General features: G+C 44.4%; 3 protein-coding genes across 8 annotated transcripts in view; 1 reads left to right on the plus strand and 2 right to left on the minus strand.

Moving 5' to 3' along the window:
* The first annotated feature begins 343 nt into the window (after positions 1 to 343).
* Positions 344 to 5,239, plus strand: LOC115529461 (ubiquitin carboxyl-terminal hydrolase 47). Of its 4 annotated transcripts, none has more exons than XM_030338211.1 (12): positions 344 to 405; positions 656 to 810; positions 900 to 996; positions 1,427 to 1,548; positions 2,122 to 2,192; positions 2,562 to 2,693; positions 3,055 to 3,150; positions 3,618 to 3,746; positions 4,074 to 4,202; positions 4,383 to 4,420; positions 4,589 to 4,629; positions 4,778 to 5,239. In XM_030338211.1, exons 2-12 carry the CDS (start codon positions 744 to 746, stop codon positions 4,819 to 4,821), a joined length of 966 nt encoding a protein of 321 aa, XP_030194071.1. In that variant the 5' UTR covers positions 344 to 405; positions 656 to 743; the 3' UTR covers positions 4,822 to 5,239. The 4 variants fall into 4 exon arrangements, with proteins under 4 accessions (XP_030194071.1, XP_030194072.1, XP_030194070.1 ...); XM_030338212.1 differs by having other exon boundaries at positions 354 to 405; positions 732 to 810; XM_030338210.1 differs by lacking the exon at positions 344 to 405 and having other exon boundaries at positions 458 to 810.
* A 1,354-nt stretch (positions 5,240 to 6,593) lies between these two features.
* LOC115529932 (protein transport protein Sec24D-like) lies at positions 6,594 to 14,435 on the minus strand. Its single transcript, XM_030339078.1, has 8 exons — positions 14,384 to 14,435; positions 12,840 to 12,985; positions 12,292 to 12,365; positions 10,802 to 10,866; positions 9,449 to 9,567; positions 7,951 to 8,130; positions 7,602 to 7,793; positions 6,594 to 7,079 (listed from the first exon to the last, which is right to left on the minus strand). Exons 1-8 carry the CDS (start codon positions 14,433 to 14,435, stop codon positions 7,053 to 7,055), a joined length of 855 nt encoding a protein of 284 aa, XP_030194938.1. The 3' UTR covers positions 6,594 to 7,052.
* A 777-nt stretch (positions 14,436 to 15,212) lies between these two features.
* zanl (zonadhesin, like) overlaps positions 15,213 to 17,873 on the minus strand; it is a 38,231-nt gene continuing 35,570 nt past the window's right edge. For 2 of the 3 annotated variants that reach the window (XM_030338019.1, XM_030338016.1), the window contains 5 exons: positions 17,805 to 17,873; positions 17,375 to 17,524; positions 16,817 to 16,913; positions 15,592 to 15,641; positions 15,213 to 15,486 (listed from right to left, as the gene is read on the minus strand). The exon at positions 17,805 to 17,873 is cut by the window's right edge and continues 67 nt beyond it. In XM_030338019.1, the coding sequence (XP_030193879.1) occupies positions 15,428 to 15,486; positions 15,592 to 15,641; positions 16,817 to 16,913; positions 17,375 to 17,524; positions 17,805 to 17,873 (425 nt within the window). In that variant the 3' untranslated portion in view covers positions 15,213 to 15,427. Of the gene's footprint in view, positions 15,487 to 15,591; positions 15,642 to 16,062; positions 16,145 to 16,816; positions 16,914 to 17,374; positions 17,525 to 17,804 lie in introns of all 3 variants that reach the window. The other variant, XM_030338018.1, reaches the window with a different exon arrangement.

Consider the following 17,873-nt stretch of genomic DNA (forward strand, 5'->3'; position numbering starts at 1 on the left):
TTTATCAAATTAGCAGTCTAAATAGCAAGAAGGAAAAATTCTCAATTGCAAGCAGCAATACCAGACCTATCAAAAGTACATAGGCCTACACCAAAGCTTGTATTTAAAATAAGACTGATACAGCTGATGCAGGTATATGTATACCGCATCAGCTGTATGAGTCTTATGCATACAAATCAGCTGTCAATATATTTAATACAGTAGAGGTTGTAGTTCAAAATCTGACTAATGGTAGTAACATTGTCGCTTAATAAATCGATGTGTAAGCCATACTTCATTCACTTCCTCTTCCAGGGTCATTACAATGGCGTTGACCCCTGCAGTTCACCCACATAACCTCTAGGGGTCGCTGTGTCCCCGTTAAACACTTGATGCTTACGTTTCCTGTTGTATTGTAAAACCTGGGTAAGTCTAATAAATCAAACTATATTGATATTGTTCATTTTATTTCACTAAATGACCCCAATACACTCGTCCAACGTGAAAGATGATGATTTAACGCTATGGATGAGAGGACCTTTTTCCTCTCATCCAAGTCCCAACGAAAGTGAAACTAAATGTTTACGTTGCCTTGGTGCCCACGTTTTAAAAAAACGATGCAAGACGACTTTGAATTCCTGTCTTGAGCCTTACATTTGGCATTCTATTGTTGAAGATCATGTCTCGTCGAGGACCAAATATGTCTAAAGTAGCCTTCTGATAACGTGATGGTGCCTACTTCCTCAAACTAGAGGCAAATAGTGATGTCCTACAACAGGAATACGAGCAGAAACAGAATCGCAGCTCGTCTGGACAACATTCCTTACTCAGGTACTGTGGCATGTCGTGTAACGGCTCTTTCTTTTAAAGTGTGGTACGTTTGTTAGTTGTCTTACAATGTACTCGATCCTCGTTTGCAGACTATCACGGTATTAACAACCCTGCGAGCCTCTGCTACCTGACCAGCGTGCTGCATGTCCTATCCATGACCCCTCGGTTCCCAGAGGCAGTGAAAAGGTTTGGTGTCGTTGTATTTAATTGTTGAAAACTGACGTTGATTATTATATTATACACAATTAAGTAAACGTCTCCAGACCAGAGTCAGTTGGAAAGAGTGTAAAATCAGATGTATCCATGGTGGCAAACCAGTTTCCCCAATGGGGATTAATAAAGTTAAGCGTTTTAGAGTACCATATTAAGCGCTATATGAATTTAATTTATTATTATTATTAATCCAGTCCAATCCAAAACTTGTCAAAAATCGACCCTCGAGTGACGTCACAAGTGGGATTGTCAATCCCTTTGTGTGATGGACAGATCAGCCTATCCAGTGGACTGTAGCAACTGGTGGGCGGATCTTACCATTGTACATCTGGATGGAGCACTCCCTCATGTGAAATTGCCTAATTAACCGGATATTAAAATATTGTTTTTATTTATTTTTTAGGGGATCAGCTACACATTCACTCTACTTAGACCCTAACTTGGATAAGCTGTTTTCGGATTTGGAGAAGTGTACGGCTGACATAGATGACATTGCAATGGCATTGGGGATCACAGAGGCAGATAGTAAGTCATGCCTTTAGTAAGAAGACGTCTTTTGGTCAACTATAACACTCATTATGGGTCTGCTCCTTGCATGTATCTGGGGATGGATAACTAGAACATAACACACATTGACCAATGCTGGTGCTTTGACACACAGAAGTAAAACACCTGTCTACCTGTGCAATGTTAATGCTCGGGGTTAACACCTGTGTTTTCCCTGCTTATACAGCTCAGCTGTGTGTTGTATTTCCTAGTAAAATCACATTGCATTGACCGCCTCCATTTTGGAAGCCTAGGAGCATAGGAATGTTAGTTGTTGTGTTAGTACTAGTAATGTTATTCCGGTCATTCATTGTTTTGTAATACATTGTGAAATGATTGGTCGTTAAGGGGAGACACTGTTGTGTTTAAAACTGCCACAGTGTTTTTCATGCCAACCAGGGTCAAACAAAGTTACATTTAGCCTAGGTTTTAGATATATATACCGTGATTTAGAATTTAACCGTACCGCAGCCATCTTGAGACGTCTCATCACAGGGGAAGTATGAAGCATTCTGATGCACAATCCCTGCTCACGGAAACCCCTGCTTACAGTTTACGAACAGCGAGACGCTGCCGAGTACTTCCAGAAGATTCTGTGTGGAACCAGCCCTGAGGCTGCCAAGGTAGGCCGACTGAACGCACAGACCCCTCCGTGGGCCACACCCCAACAGGCCCAGTGTTTCCCACGCGTAGACCAATGTGCTTTATTTATTTTAGTTATTGCAATAACTTAAAGACAAAGTGAAAGTGTTTTATTTGTCAAATGTACAGTGCAACACAGGGTCATAGTGGGCAGGGAAATTCTTAAGACAAGGCAAGCGTCGACTTCGTAGTAAAGCAAACAAAATAGCCGAATTATACACGACAACATCAACAACAGCAACAATAAAATAATTGAACCATTGAATAAAGTACTGGCATGCATTTTAAAGTGTAGGGGTGCAATTCCTTCACTCATTTGTGACGATGAAAATGTCCCTCTTGGCGTGCAGATGTTTCAGGGGACGCTGAAGCGTTGCATCAAATGCCACGGGTGTTGGACCAAGAACAAGACGGACGACCCGTTCTGGTCTCTCCCGATCTCAGTCGGACCGGGCCTCCGTCTGTACTCAGCGAACAACCTGGTACAGAGGCGTCTCTGTGGGCCAGCTACGTAACCCTGGCCGTATTGCACAATACGATCCGTACATCTCCCTGTGCACTCGTTTTATTATAAATGTGTTTATAATATTCTTCATTTCACAACACGTGCATATGTAAATACTCAACATACTTGCAATAACTCCATACTATTAACTTTCTTCTGTGTATATATTTCTGTTAAAACATATATTGTGTTTTATTTATATTTTAAGCACATAAATACAGAGTATTCCACATAAAACATTTCACCGCACACCCTGCATGAGTGTGTGAAGAATAAAAAACCTTTGAAAAAGTAGAGCTTTAGAATCACCATGGTTTAACCCTCTGGGCTGCTTACAGGAAATGGCGTTTGAAGATGTTTTCACGCCAACCACCCTGACCGGGGAAAACACGATTTACTGCGACCGTTGCCAAGCACGAGAAGATGCAACCATTGTGAGTGAGCCGTCGACGAATGTGTGAAATATTAAGGATAACAATCGTTTTTGTCATTGTTTTGATCCATGGTATTGTGGGTCGTGTTATCTGATCTCTAGCCGCTGTTCAGTATTTTGAGTATTGTTTTTGTGATCCCTCACTCATCTTAAATCACATCTGTTTTGTTTACCAGGGGGCAACCTTGGTTCCCAACACTAGCTGGAACCTGAGTACATTATCCCGCTTATTACACAGCTAATTACTCAAGCAATAAGTATTTGATAAAAAAAAGAAAACAAGATGATTCCCCTCGAAAAATTGAACGTTAGATTTTACCATTGGAAAGCTGTCCTCAACACTGGTCGGTTATTAAAACCAGCGGTCTGCTATTCAGCAATAACAGGCTGTAGAAAACCGCAATTGCCCAATCAAAGTCAAATATTCAACCAAGCTCATCTCCTCTCGATGCGACGCCTGCGGGGAAGGCGTGCGGTTGGCAGCACCGTCCCCAGATCCTCACTCTGCAGCTGAAGAGGTTCCAGTTGGACTACCTGCGGAATCGCTACGAGAAGATCACCTGTTGTATCGACGTGCCTCAAAAGCTACACATAAAGGTACACACCCACGCAGTCATTTCCAACCGCGCTAATAATACATTTCTATTTTAATAAATATTTATTTGTCAAGTCTTTTTTTTATGCCGTTATTGACAAGAGTCAAATAGACAGGATCTAAACTACCTCGTTTAAAAATTATCTGAAAGGCTGCATGTAACTTTTTTTTAACACAGAGTTCAAGTTATCAAAGGCAAGAATGGTGTTGTTAAATCTGCTGCCTCTGTCTTCATAACCAGACCTTTTTGACTAATTACTAGTTGATCTACGGCATTTCCTTTCTGCACTCAACCCTCCCTGCTTCTTGCCCTGTTCTGCCTTCGTCAGGGATGTGACTACGAGCTCTATGCTCTCATCAACCACTACGGAAGTCTGACAGGCGGCCATTACACGGCGACCATCAAGTCCTACGAGACCGGTGGCTGGTATGACTTTGACGACGCTCGCGTCCGATTGGTGAGAAACACTTGACTGTCCCTCGTCCCTCCAATCATATCTTCAGATATGTCCCCCCCCCCCCCATGTGTATCCAGCTGCTATCGCTATCGCCCCTGCTGTTTCCTGTAATGCTGCTAATGTTGTTTCTTAAAGTGTTATTATGGGCTGTTTGTAATACTAATTGTTGAATTTCCACAGCTCCGCCCACAGCCCTGTCAGCAAGGAGAAACCGCTAAGTAAACATACTTACTGGATATTTAAATTCAAACCTTTGTGATTCAGATTCCGTCCTTTCGGGATTCTTTGCATGTGAAGACGTCGGAGAACAATCAAAGCATAACATCTCAAATGGGGTAATGAATAATTATCTGTCGTCCACTAATGTGTTTTGTCACTTGATCCAGGTCCTCCTCAGCATATCTACTGATGTACAGAAGAGCTGCACGCCCCCCCAGCTGGTGCAGGCAGGGCCGATGCTGAGTGTGTGGACGAGGTGTGTCATGTTCTGACTATCTGGATGTTTGTGGTTGTATATTAGCTACATCTTTTGTGTGCACTTTCCCCGTTCTAATTCACTGTTCCGTCTGTTTTAGCGTGTTGCCGTGACTTCAACTGGATGTCTGGCACGTCCCTCTGACTACGCCTAGCCACCTTAACTCCCTAACAGATAACCGGCCAGCACCCCATCACAATAGACATAAGCTATATCCACTTTTATTGACCCCTAACCCTTGATTATTTTAACTGTTTGTATGGTGGCAGACGACAGGGAGATATCTTGCAGGCTGCTGGCTCCACCCACAAGCCTTATATGGAGTTCCTTCCTTAACGAGGTCAGCCTGAGGATCGTTAAGCAGGCAGTGAGAGAGTGAGACAGAGAATAGGATTGATAACCTGGACCCTCTGATTAACCCCACCATGCACTGACTGCTTTGGATGAGGGCACTTCTTGCGATCACCCCTGGACACGGGACAAACTGACAGATTAAGGCTTGAGTGCTTCCCCCCTCTGGATGTAAATACCTGCTAATAAATGACCATTGGCTTTGCCCTGCTCCCTGTGTTTTGTGGTTTTCAATTAAACTTGGTATTGAGAAACCCGAGCCTATGTCCATAATGACACCCATTGCAGTCCTAACCCTCCCTGGCTATTATAAGTAACCAATTAAGTTAACCAATTAACCGTGGGGAAGTGGAAGGCTGTTTGCGCTCAACTCCTGCTGATTGACTCTAATTCCTCTATCATGTGAAGCAAGTACAACTTCCGAGCTAATCCTAGTCGGCGTCTTGGTGGTGCAGCGGTTAAGGGGTGTTGGTTAACACTCCGTAGACTCCGGTTCGAGTTCCCCGCTCGGTACCTAAATGGATACATCTTATTTCTCTATCATGTGAATGGTAAAGTCAAGTATATACCTCCAAACATGTACTGCAAGGCGTCTTGGTGGTGCAGCGGTCAGGGCTGTGGGTTAACGCTCTGTAGACACAGGTTTGAGTCCCCACAGGCTAATAAGAATGATATTATGACATTCAATTTCATGTGACATTGCTTCTTGTGAATTGTTAAGTCAATTATGAACTCTGATTAAGTCTTACCCAGTGTCTCTGTGGTGGAGGTGATAGAGCTGTTACCTTTCTGTTCTGGGGACATGGGTTCGAATCCTGCCATGGCAGGTTTTGTGGGAATGACTGTATGGTGAATGGATGAGTGCGAATAACTGTCTGTGTGAATTGATTACTGTGAAACAGTTAATTCACAGTAATCAATTAGCACAAACAGTGATTCGGAGTGAGTGGGAATGACTGTCTGGGAGAATGGATGGCTGTGAATGAGTGCACTCATTCATAGCCATCCATTCTCTCAGACAGTCATTCAAAATGAATGTGTGAGCGAATGGATCCCTTCACTAGACAGTTGTTCCCACGAACTGCCCATGGCAGGAAACAAACCCATGTCCCCAGAACAGATAGGAAACAGCTCCACGACAGAGGCACCTCTTGTTTGGTAAAAGTGTAAAAAAAAAAACACAAATATTTTAGACATAGCCAGCACTCGAACCCAGGTCGTCAGATCTCAGATGAACAGACGGCGTCGTTCTCCATTGCGCCACCAAGACACACAGTCTGTGAATCTCAGAAGTTCTACTGGTAGTTCAAGTTAGAATGTACAGACAGTGGACACAGGAGGATTTCCTAATCAACATCGTGTGCTTCAAATGCAAGCTGTATGTGGTCTAGTGGAGTGTACTGACGTCATTAAGGACTTACCTTCATAAGCACTGCAGACCTGGGTTCATGTCCCACCAATGACACCATTCTTGAGACACGTGCTCCTCGTGGGTTGAACTCACACCAAGATTGCTCTCCCTGGAATCAAAATAATCAATTTTAAGTGAACTGTAAAGTCAATTATAACCTCTCACCAGTACCTTGCTGGTGCCTCTGTGGCGCAGGTGGTAGAGCTGTTACCTAGCTGTTCCGGAGACATAGGTTCGATTCCGGCCTAGCCCTAGGCCGGAATCGAACCCATGTGGGTGGGTGGGTGAATGGATGAGTGCGAATAACTGTCTGATATGAACAACTGATATTATAATCAAGTGAACAATGCTATGTGAATTGTAAAGTCTATTTTAAACTTTAACTGAAGGTGGCGCAGTGGCTAGAGCTGTCGGTGAACTCTGGAGACGTGGACGTTACGAAGCCGACCTACTGCGCTCGTTATTACCCGGGTAGACAACCCGTAACCTATGTGTGTTCCTAAGCTTTCCTTGGCGAGTGCAATCTAACCTATCTAGGGGGTCAGGTGCGAGGCACTCACCACAGGTCCACAGCCACCGTAGGCGAACAGCGCCGTGTCCCGGTGCACCGGGATTACACCGAATTCTGCGACCCACCGATCTGCACGAGTTTGAAGCGTAGACAGGCACGACAAAAACATAGAACTTAATAAATACATTTGATTTGATTAGCATTTTACAGACCCATACAATGGATTGGGCGTTTAGTACGGTCCATCACCGTTGCTTCTTTACCCATAAACAGCTACAGTAAGTGTTAAATTACGCTGATAAGAATGGAATTGACCTCGCTTAATGTTAATAGCTTATTTAACATTCTGTGAAACAAGGGAATGCTTCGACAACATATGGGTGAATCCTTTCTCAAACTATTTGTAATTGAAAATACAAAAATAAAAGATGAAATGTAGATAGATGGTAACAAATAATAGATAGATGGTGTTTTCTTTTTTATCACTCTGTTATATTAGATGTAAAGACTTTATCGATTAAAAGATATATCCATCTATAAAGTCTGGCATCTTAAACGTCAAAGTACACTGAACCCGATCACTGGTGAATTGACTGATCACCAAACAGGTGGTCAGTTTGAGGGTGAGGGGAGCCTGCGTGCGTTTCTGACCGTGTTGGGCTGCAGGTGAGCGAGCGAGGGCAGGTTGAAGAGCCCCTGGATGAGCTCGGGGGGGCAGGCCTGGCCCAGCCACAGGAAGAGGGCGTGGCCGTTCTCCAGCAGGAAGGCTCCGCCGTCGGACAGGCGGTCCTCGGAGCAGCGCAGCGGCGACGGCACCGCCTCGCCCTCCAGCTCCATGTTGTGCTGCGGAAAGATCGGAAACGTTACAATTGATCGGAAATCGATTTTATCGAAAAACCATCATCTACTGAGTTCCACTGAGTTCCACTGAGTTCCATTCAAAACCATTTCTAGCCGAGTCAGTCAGCCCCTGCCCCTCGGTGAACCCCCCCCCCCTCACCAGTGGGATGAGGCGGGGGTACAGCAGCGGCTGGGTGTCCTCCACGCCCATGGCCATGACGGCCAGCCGCTGGTGGGCACGGTCGTCCGTGGACAGCTCCGTGCTGCCCACCAGGGGGGCCGTCCTCATCAGGCTGTTCATGTACACCGGGAACACCTTCATGGTCTCGGGCAGGATCAGCTTGGAGGAGGGGGGGTGGATGGAGAGGAGTCCATTAGACCAGCCAGAGAAGTCATTACATTTAGGCCCAATCCCATTTCTACCCCTTACCCCTTCCCCTTACCCCTTGTTTTGAAGGGCTAAGGGGAAGGGGAATGGGATTGGGCCTCAGGCCCAATCCCATTTCTACCTATTTTTACGCCTTCCCCTTACCCCTTCAAAACAAGGGGGAGGGTTAAGGGGTAGAAATGGGATTGGGCCTTACATTACATTTGTAAGTCGTGTTGCGTAAAATGTTACAGTGGTCTCGTTGGGGTAGAAAATATGTATGTCCAGTACGGTATGACACTATTAAGCCGATCGATGAATGACCTGAAGGCACTTATGAATAACTAGACTTTACCAAATATATACAACGCTAACAGAACAAACTAAAATCCAGCGAAATTGAAATGGATCAATGAATACAAATATCATCGACACGCAACGACATATTACTGCTCGGCACTTGTTTCTATGAATATCTTTAATGTACCGCCAGCGATATGTTGCTTCTCTTTCTTCTGACGAATGTACTCATTGTAAGTCTCTTCTGATAAAAGCGTCTGCTAAATACGCTGAATTTAATTGTACATTTAAACGACATGTTGAGTCTTAACAACACTCCGTCTTTGGATCCAGAGCGTCTTGAATTGGACTACGCAGTGAAGTAAAACTCTGCACAGCCTTTTGCGGGACATGCGTCAGACCCCTGGGAAGAGCTGCACCGACATCACATAAAATCGTGAGACACAGGCCCCGTTCACACGAAGCCGATTTCATGGCGAAACCGCAAAGGTCTTGTACGGTTCGGCCTTCCGTACACACGAAGCCGGCGAATCCGCTGACCGAAACCGCAAACTTCTGAAACCACCCTCGGAGGTGGTTTCAAATCTACCCGGTTTCGTTTTGGATTCGTGTGTACGCCTGAAACCGACTGAAACCGCAAACCATGACGTCATCGCCCCACCCCTCGACCTTCTAGCCAATGGCTCTTAAGCCCACGGAGTCTCAGAAATCACATGCGAGCATGCGCATAAGGGCAGCCTTTATGCGCATGCTCGCCTCTTCTTCTTATTTCATTTCTTCTGGATTTCTGTACCAGAAGAGGCGCCCCTTATGGGCCTGGAATGTGTACTACAGCGTTTCTAACGATCTACCCGGTTTCGCTTGGCTTCGTCTTTACGGAGATACTTTGAAACCGGATAGATCGAAACCGTAACGGTTTCGCCCGTTTCGGCTTCGTGTGAACGGGGCCACAGTTTCTTGTATTTGGGAGCGTGGTCAGTGGTCCACCGACCTGGCTGGCGGCAGAGGGGCTGGCACAGTTCTTGCGGTAGCAGGCCAGCATGTGGGCGGTCTGGTTGACCAGGATCTCCCGGACGCTCTTCAGTGGCTGCTTCAGGATGGCACGGTAGGCTGGGGAACACCGGGATGATAAACAGTCGTTAGCTTCAGGATGGCGCGGTAGGCTAGGGAACACCGAGATAATAATAATAATTGATTAGCCATCGGTATTTATATTATCGACTGTAAAAAGGCGCTTGACACCGGGGGAATAGAGACGTTGTAAAAACGAAGTAATCAATAAATGAGTTTAAATGTGTTTAAAATTAATAGAGAAAAAACAATACATACAATGTGAATAAAAATAACAAACTCAACTTATTCAAGTCACGTTTATTAAAACCATTCACATGTTTTGAGTAAGAGCCCGCTTTCCGAAAGAAGTTAATAACTGCCTTGGCATTTTTTGAGCTCAGTTTCATCCACCAATTAAAACCGTTGTGGATGGCAGTAAAGGGTTTAACGGACATCGTTGCAGTTTCGCAGGGATTTCTCTCCTGATATTGTAGGAGATGTCATCCGCAGTCATCTTTACGAGGAGAGCATGTGGTCCCGGTTACCAGGAGAGATATTAATCCCAGTGGCTGGTAAGCCGACGAGCAGCCATGTTAAACCAGACTTTAGGGTGATGTATGGAGTGGCAAGGAGAAGGAGTAGGGGGGTCAGCCTGGGGTCAAACCCAGGCCCCGGCATTACAGTGTGGGACTGTCTGTCAGCACGTCTTAGGTATGATGAACGTGCGTCTGAAATAAAGCACTGCTCAGACTCCTTTTCTCATTATTACTGCTACTTGGACAACGTTTGCTAAAGCCTCTGGCAGGTCAACTTGTACTTTTTCTTGTTTTTCTTAACGGGAAGGTGTTTGGAGTCATGCCGGCATTGTTAAACCGGCAATACATATCAATTAATGCTGTTAATATTGAGATATGATCACACTTTAATTCATCTGGCATAATGTATCTTCTAACTAAAAACAACAAATGAACGTCTCAACTGGTTCGGTTATGACGTCTCTCGATGACTGATTAACTTCTAATTCAATTGTTGGCGTAGTGGAATATATATCCGTCATCTTATCATCACTATGAAGGTATTAAGGCTGTAAACGAAGCGAACGCATACATTTTAATAACTGGTATTTTCCAACTGACATTTCTAACAGACATATTCAAACTCAAATTGAGGTTCAAATAAGCTGAGGAACACAGAAGAGTTACTGCGGTGTGGAAACGCAAATGGAAACGCAAATCTTTAAAACCTTGTGAGGAGAGGGGTCGGGAACTGACAGAGAGAGTTGGATGTTCACCTGTTTTGGCGAAGAAGTTGATGAGCGAGTCCGTCTCGCAGCTCTTGAACAGCTCCATCAGCTGTAGCTGCAGTCAGGGGCGTAGGAACGTGTTTAACATTGGAGGGGACACATATCGGAAACCTGACAGATTCATTGATGGTTCGAAGAGAAATATGTCATAAATGAACTACACTGCAAAACATTCACAAATGTATTTTATTATTCTAAAAATATACATTTGTAAAGGAAAACACATTTTGAATGGCAGTATTGAACTGATACATATCAAATCAATTATTTAATTGCAGGCCTTATCATACAGTTTTGTAGACTGATAAATAACATGTGAAAAATATTGATCTAAATTTGAATTCGTATTTTCTGAATACCTTTTCTTTTCTTAGTTGTAGCCTATCTTATGCCTCAATGAACACACAGGCAAAGGTTAAGGTTAAAGGGAAAAACAGCATCAAGAATTTTAACATATACACCAACGGTTCTATCAACATCCTTTCTGTACCGACAGCGATATATTGATGCACTTCTTATGACAAATGTACTTATTGTAAGTAGCTTTGGATAAAAGCGGCTGCTAAATGTAAACGTAAATGTAACTTGTTTTTAATCTCGAGTAGGCCTATGTGATATTATTCGAACATTTCCACTAACTGATTGGTGTGTGAAGGCAAACGAAAACGACATTAGAATGGATGTAATGAACTGATAAATGTAAATTAGTGTGTAGAACTGATACAAATAAAAGCTAGATAGCACTGTAGTGTTATCCAACAGTGTCAAACGTGCCGTGACACACAAAAGGTTGAAAAACTATGGCCTAGGCAAAAGAGCCAAAATGTTTTCTTCTCCTGTCATTTGCAGCCACGAAATGCTTGCAAATTGACTTCTTGTCAGTAAGTCAAGTCTATCATGATGGACATGACAGACAGCAACATGGTTGAGTCTGCTTTGAGACATTGTGGACCGGAGCCAGGTTTTGAGCCTGCGGAGGACACTAAAACTTCTCTGCTATTCTACTGCCGTCTTTTCATTTTAACAGCTCTAACCTGTTGCGTTAGCTGCAGACACCCGCATCTCAAACAGTCTGAGCCGTTGATGGGATGCGGCAGCTTATGGCTGTCTTGCGAGACAGCCGTATTCACGCGAGATCACGAGATCACGCGATTAGAGTTGCAGGCTGGCAGCGATCAGCAGCGGTGACAGCGGCGCTTACGTCCCCGATGGAAAGCAGGCAACTATTCTTCTAGGCAGCGATTCGAAGGCGTTTCCAGCCTGAAGTCCTTATAACTTCCAACCGCCCCCAACCCTACGCGCTGCCATACATGTGGCAGGTGACAAGACGCTGTATTGCGCTTTCAAAATAAAAGCGAGTAAAATATAAAAAAAAATATATATATATTTTGCGGTATAATTTTTGGGGGGGACAAATGCGCCTGTCTCGAAAATTGGAGGGGACACGTCCCCTCCGTCCCCCCCGGTTCCTACGCCCTTGGCTGCAGTTCAGACTGAGGTTGTGGACGCGCAGACGCCTCTGGCCCCCGACGGTGGTGTAGAGCAAGGCACACTGGGTAACACGGACAGACGGACACGGCTTTACAACAACAGCGGAGGACACGATTGTTATCAACGAAGCGCTGGTGATGTATCGTGTCTGATGATATAAAATACAACGATGTGGTGCTGCTGTGTAGCTCAACTGGTAGAGCAAGGCATTAACATCGCCAGGGTTGGAGGTTAGATTCCCACCAGGGCTGTTTTACGCTGACAATGTTTGATAAGGTGTTGTGAGACACTTTTGATCGAAACTCCCACGAAATGGCATTCATCAGATTATCCACCAAATGGTTTAAAAGATAATAACTAACCCATGGCCAGCAAACATTTGCTGTGCGGATTATTATTGTGTTTTGATACATTCCTGTAACAAAACAGACCTGTAGATTATATTTCCCATTCATCGGTTTGCTGAGCGTGCGTTGTGCGCGTTGTGCGTGCGCTGCATGTGCGTTGTGCGTGCGGTCCCCCGTGACGCGCGTACCTGCATGAAGGCGCCCGTCTCCTCGCTGAGCGTGTCGTCGTGCTTCAGCTCCACGGTGATGGCGTGGTCACAGTCCACCGCCGCCAGCTCCACGTCCGTCGTGTTGTTCATATACACGCCGCCCAAGAAGTCCGTCGCCGGGAAGCCTGGCGGGACAGCAACAGAGGTTGAGTTACTGCGGGTTGACAGTTAAACGGGATGGGTTGACACATATATTCAACATGACCGTAGTTGAACAACAACAGTCATAAGCAGGACTTCAAGCTGGGTCCCAAGCACTTCATTCAGCAGGTCTTCAAACTTCAAATGGAAGGCCTGTCATCAGTGGGCCATTGGCTAAATCAACATTGTGGTATACAATAACTTACATGACAATCTTCTTCAATTTAACTATATCACATTAAATCACAGATTCAGTCCTTTGTTGCAAACAGGTGAAAACATAAAGCAAATTTTTGATTTTAAAAAGCAAAATAATTATAACTTCAGCTTCATTCAATGAGGTCTCGCCGTGTGACGCATCTACTGATGCGTGCCGTGCGCAACCGAGCAGCCTCGCTGGGGCTATGGGCCGGGTTGCGCACCTGTTGGGCATTAAGCAATCAATGCTGCCATGTAGCGTTTTCTTCTAACGAATCCATAAAACCAGTTTTGACATCATCCCCCTGTGAGGAGGCTGCAGATTTTTCTGCAACATTTTCTTTGCAAAGTAGCAGTTGAAACTCTCGTGAACACTGGCTTGTGGACTACCACTTCCAATTTGTTTCTTCCTCCGGTGAATACAATATGGGATGAATAAAAGAAAGCAATTATCATACAATCATGCAAACTCAAAATAGACCCCCCTCCTGATTCTCTAATCATACCGTTCTTCAGGGGATTGAGTCAGCACACACAAGAAGACGGGCGGTTCCGCCTGTTGTGACTGCTGGATGTGGAAGCGGAGGTTGTTGTTCACCTAGAGGGGGTGGTGGAGACCAGTGTTGCCAGATTGGGCAACACTATTTTCCCCACCATTTCGTCACACAGTAGAATCCACGCCAGGCTGGTTCTCGGTGCTTCGTTCTTGGAAGATCTGTGGTTTGTTTTTTTTACACACTCCCCAGATCTCCTAGCCTCCCCGCCCGCCCGCTGAGAAAGTTTTGCATGCGCTTCATTTAGCGGAGAATATCTCAACTGTTAGACTAATATGACCCAAGTGAACAACATGGGATGTGTGACAAAATCTCTATCCGGGACGAAAGTCCTGAAAATGACCACAACAGGTGAAACTAGTATCACACTACGTGGTGAATGGGACATTTTTCCTTTATAGATATTCTCATACATTTTTACCAGATGATTCTTCATATTAAGAGAAATACTATTTGTATTAGGCTACACTTTGTCTATAAAATAAAATATGCAAATTAGGCAATATCTCAGAGACATATGTGCTATAGAGACAGCGGATACGAACTGGTCCGAAGTTATACTCGACGTTCCAATATACATGTCACATGAAAAAGAGGTTTCCGTGGTGACCACAGATTATACAGTGTTGCCGGTGCCTCCCTGCAGGTGGGTCTTGATCTGGTACGAGGTTACACTCGACATTACAATTAACGGGACCTCGTTATCGCTCTGTGACGTCGACTCTTTTGTTTTTGAATACGTCAGAGAGAACGACGACACCCGCTTTAGAACGTCTTTCCCATACATTGACGATTTAAAACTAAACCCGAGTGAAGCTTACCACATACACATCCTACAAAAATGTAAAATCACATCCATGAATTTATTTTGAAAAGTGTGTGTGTGTGTGTGTGTGTGTGTGTGTGTGTGTGTGTGTGTGTGTGTGTGTGTGTGTGTGTGTGTGTGTGTGTGTGTGTGTATAGGCATCGGCTGCTTCCATAACAGCTGCTAATATTCTCCAGGTCATCCATTACAGTAGGAGTAGGGTATGCACACACACACTCACACACACACACACACACACACACACACACACACCCACTCTAGCTGTACATGGTCAGACTTTATATTTGAGATTATATTCACGCAATGAATTTTGGAAAAACAACCAACTTGTGCAGGACTTGAACCCTTGTCTCCTGTCCTTGAATCTTCAGGTCTCACTACTTCACCACCAAGACACATACATTACATGCTTCGATTTTATATTTGAGGATATATTCACACAATGACTTTATTACCAAACGCTAAAATAATTCCTCATCTCATCTCTTCAATTCCTTCTCCATTCGGAGAGGGAGGGGTAATATAGAAGTATTGAACTGAATGAATGGACGTTTCATGGCTAGTTTTCAGCTGTTGATATAGTTCAGTTAAGTGGTGGGACGGATTGAGAAACTCAGGCACACAACACCCATGTTTTTTTTTAAGGGGTTGCTTTACTTGAAACAACTTCTACATTCAAATATACATCGTTCACATCATCCATTGTAAAAGTTTAAATTAGAATAAGGTTTGTGTGATTAAATGTACTTGTTCAAGTTTTGAAAAATGACATCTAAAATAGTATTTTTTAAAATATATACAAGCATATGAGTTTTCCAATTTTCTTAAATAAGATTACTTTGCGTGTATCACATCGAGGTGCGCTTTAGATCTTGTGCCCCTTCTGTCAATTCTTCGTATGGTTCACCTGTGGGAGACAAAGACAAAACATTTTTTATTGCTGCCTCATCTTTTTTAACTTTTAAAAGCTTTGAATATGACCCAGACTGCAAACATTTGGAATCCGTCTTACTTGTCGTTGCCATCTGTACAGTGGTCTGCTCAAAGGTCGTTGTCTTGTGTCTGTGGAGGGTAGGCAAACGCAGAAGAAACAGTTTCAAACCAACAACGTGTGACCTTTCGTCTTTCTACCGAGCGAGACAGCCAGGGAAAAAAGTTAGTAGGTTAGTAGAAAGAAATCTAGAAACCGGCAGCAGTGCGTTTCCTCGTCCCAAGAAGATCAAGTTCCTTCGAGCAAATTAAAGCGTTTTCCCCCCCCCGAGGTTTTCTTTAGCCCGATCAAAGAGTAGCTACGCACTAGATCACGTTTGTGAATGAAAAAAGATAACGACTGATAAATAGTCATCCTACGGATTGCTTTCTATAACGGTTGTTCTCTCTTGTGCTAACATCTAAAAGACTTAGTTCACGTGGGGGTCCAGTGCGTAGCTCACCCTTTAACCCCTTAACCTTCCATGCCGGGATCAGAGTGACCGTCCGTTACCTGGTGGCGCTTGTACTGAATGTCGGACGGGTAAGAAAGGTGAACTAGTCTGTGGTTATGCTCGACAACATAATGTTCGGACCTGGAACAAACATGACATTTGTTTTGTTCTTGCTCTTTTTGTTTTTTTGATCCACAGACATTGCCCAAAGCAAAAGAAGGAAAACCTCCACAGCTCCAATGAAGGAAACATTTTACAAACATTTTAAACGGTATATTCCACTTCTGAAACATGACATGTTCACATTGTGTTTTACTACCACAGAACTTCCTGAGTGTCACTTAGGGCTGAACGATTTGGGGAAACAATCTTATTGCGATATTTCGATCAATATTGAGATTGCAATTTTGTATGCGATTTTTATTTTTAAAGTACCTTATGTTCTGGAGTATTCGCTAAACAAGCAATAAATCATTCTATAGAATGACCAACACAACATTGGAAACAGTCAACATATGAACTGCTCTGTCCTTTAGGCCACGCCTATGTGTTGAGATTAATTGATGCATTAATTCATAACACCTTTATTTAACTTGAATAGTAAAAGAAAAAAAAATATTACTGTAACAGTAACAAATGAAGCGATTAAAAAAAAAAGTATAATATTTTTTGGGCGATTTGCAAATCATCTTCTATTACGCGATTTCTGATTGAATTCGATGAATCGTTCAGCCGTAGCCCTGTCTGTCTCGCGGCGTTAACGCGATATGCCTGTAGCACGCTTTGGCCTGGGTCGCGTGGCTCAGTACTTACTTGGCACTGCGCTTGCATAAGCAGACGGTCACGCCCACGACGAGGGCGGCGGCGGCGAGGGACGCCAGGACGGCGATCACGATGATCCACTTTGTCTCTGGAAGACGAGAGCGACAAAAAGGGTCACGATCAAAGGGTTCGGCTCGTCGGCCACATGCTGTAGATGAGATGCTATGCTTATTCTATACAGTAGTGCTTGTTATGGCATTAGCTGTTGTTCATTAATGTGCACTGATTATGCCAAAGTGTTATTATATATTTCCAACCGCAATGCTAAGTAATATGAGTATCACCGGGATCTGTCACTCATCCCTGATTTAAATTTCTTTGTATGTGCAAAAACAAATTCATAATAGATGATATTAGGACACGCAATTCCAATGTCCTCTTTGTCATTACATTCCCTTTAACATTTCTGTGCAAGAGAAAAAACGCAAAGGAAGTAGATTCCAGCCCGTCACTGACTTTGAACCTTATCGAAAGCGACTCTGCGGCGACGTCAGACACATTCACACACGACTGTACTGTTTAGAGTTATTTTTAAATGGCTCCGTGTACCCAGTCCGCCGCCTCCTCCCCCGCCGTCGATTTTCTCCGCTTCGCAGAAGGTCCCCTGGAAGCCCTCCGGACAGCTGCAGGTGTAGTGGCTGGTGTTCTGGGCCACGCACTGCCCTCCGTTCTGGCAGCCGTGGTCAAGGCACGGGCTCGCTGCGTTAAGGACACACACACACGGAGACACAACGTGAACAGAGGAGAGACACACCCGGAGACAGACACCGTGGAGACACACACGGAGACACAACGTGAACAGAGGAGAGACACACAGAGACAGACAGCGTGGAGACACACACGGAGACACAACGTGAACGGAGGTGACACACACGGGACACCAATTTTAATTTTTTACGGTACATTTTTATCTTTACCCGACGATCGCGGACAGACACGCACACACACACACTATATGTATATATATGAAAACACGTACCTTTGAAGCAGTCCCGCTTGAAGTCGCTGACGGCGCAGACCTGGTCGGCGGGGCAGGACTTGGCCTGGC

The sequence above is a fragment of the Gadus morhua genome, chromosome 17 (genome assembly GCF_902167405.1).
Source record: "Gadus morhua chromosome 17, gadMor3.0, whole genome shotgun sequence".
NCBI classification, from domain to species: Eukaryota; Metazoa; Chordata; class Actinopteri; order Gadiformes; family Gadidae; genus Gadus; species Gadus morhua.